Source organism: Phaethon lepturus, unplaced genomic scaffold (assembly GCF_000687285.1).
Source record: "Phaethon lepturus isolate BGI_N335 unplaced genomic scaffold, ASM68728v1 scaffold20435, whole genome shotgun sequence".
Taxonomy (NCBI): domain Eukaryota; kingdom Metazoa; phylum Chordata; class Aves; order Phaethontiformes; family Phaethontidae; genus Phaethon; species Phaethon lepturus.
In genome coordinates, this window is record NW_010540116.1 from 45663 (window position 1) to 47252 (window position 1590).

Here is a 1590-nt window from a genome sequence, read left to right on the forward strand (position 1 = left end):
ACACTGACACACCTGCAAAAGAAAAATTAGCTCCTGTTTTTTCACTTTCTAATGAGGTCTTACTGCAGGACCAATCCCTTGTCGTGGGGGCACAAATTCTGCACCTGTACTTCTACAATGGGGCATAAGTACTTACCACTTTCCCCCAGGCTGTCTGTTCCTTTTTGAGGGTTTGAGCTCTGCTGATCTTCTTTAATGCAATGCTTATGCATATTTCCTCTGGTTGTTGGTTGTTCTTGGCCACTTAGACCCTGTAGCCGCTGTGACACAGGTGTGTTTCTGTCCCTCTTCCTCACCCTCACAGGTCCTTTCTTGGACTCTGGACACTGTGTATGGTGTTCCAGCAAGGCAGATCTACCTGTCTCTCTGGGATCTTGTTTTGGTTTCATCAAAGATGTCCGGCCTTTCTTGCTCAAGCATCTCTTTCCTTTCTTCTGTGTCCCTGGCTTTCTTGATCCAGTTAAAGAACACTCATCCAACTTCTCTGGTGCATCTACCTCTTCCTGATGTTTTGGTTCAGACAAGGATTCCTCAGTCCCCAAATTCTTCTTAGGATCTGGGACTTGCATCTTCAGTATCATTATGGAGTCAGTGCTTTTCATTTCAGTACATGTGCCCTGTCTGTGTTCCAGCACCTCTGGTTCTGGCAAACAGGAAATGCCATGTCTCTCTGTGCTCTCCATTTCCTCCTCTGAGGATGGGATTTGTAATTTTATTTCCATAAAGGGATACTTGCCTTTTTTTCCTGAGCTCCCTGAACTCTCCTGGAAACCTGAGAAGTTCAGTCCTTCTAAGCTATGTTCTCTCCTTTCAATCCCAGCTGAGAATTTATTTTGCAAAGTAGTTCCTGAGCAAAATAGCTGTTGGCCTTGTCCTGTCCCTCTCCCTACAGTCTCTTCCCAGCATGCTGCTGCAGCTGTGGTCACTGCCTGCCAATCTTCACATACAGCAGTGGCTGAAATTGGCAGAGCTACACCCTTCTTGCTTCTAGCAGTCCTCCTACACTGTATCCCCTTGGATTTTTTACCTCTGAGTCTCCAACTACTTTCACCTTGTTCCTTCTGCATGGGCACAAGAGGAGCAAACTGCTCACTGGAAATGCTGGGCAGCATGGCAGGCTGCAGACAGGAAGATAAGGGCTGCTCAGGTTTTCTCTTTGGTGCTAGGCAAGGACTCTGCTCGACTACCAACTTCTTCCCTGGCTCACGTCCTGCCCCTGCACCCACAGCATTTGGGCTGGTGACCATCCTGTCAGCTGACTTCACCTTGCTGGCTGTTACCACTTTCCCTGACCTTAACTGTGGCATCATAGGAACCTAGAGACAACAACAAAATCCACAAAATCCACTCATCAGTGCACCTTTAACAGCACCCCTGCTAGCCTGGCACCCAAGGCAGGCACAGGCCCGACCAGGAGGGGTGCACAACCTCCCTCAGGCTACTGCCTCAGGGGTCACCCTGAGGGAGTCCAGCATGACAGAAAGCCCAGGCCGCCTGGGGAAAGCCCACGGCCACCAGTGAGCCCCCACCACCGTCCCCCCAGCTCGGAGCAGCCCTTCGCTGCGGAGGGAGAAGGAGGAAGCAGCTGCG

At 50.4% G+C, this 1590-nt stretch overlaps 1 protein-coding gene across 1 annotated transcript in view; it reads right to left on the reverse strand.

Annotated features, from left to right (window-relative positions):
• The window catches only part of TOPAZ1 (testis and ovary specific PAZ domain containing 1), a 40830-nt gene extending 40147 nt beyond the window's left edge, over nt 1–683 (reverse strand). Inside the window, exon 1 of the mRNA XM_010287355.1 lies at nt 137–683. Coding sequence (XP_010285657.1) covers nt 137–683 — 547 coding nt within the window. The remainder of the gene's footprint in view (nt 1–136) is intronic.
• Nucleotides 684–1590: the final 907 nt, after the last annotated feature.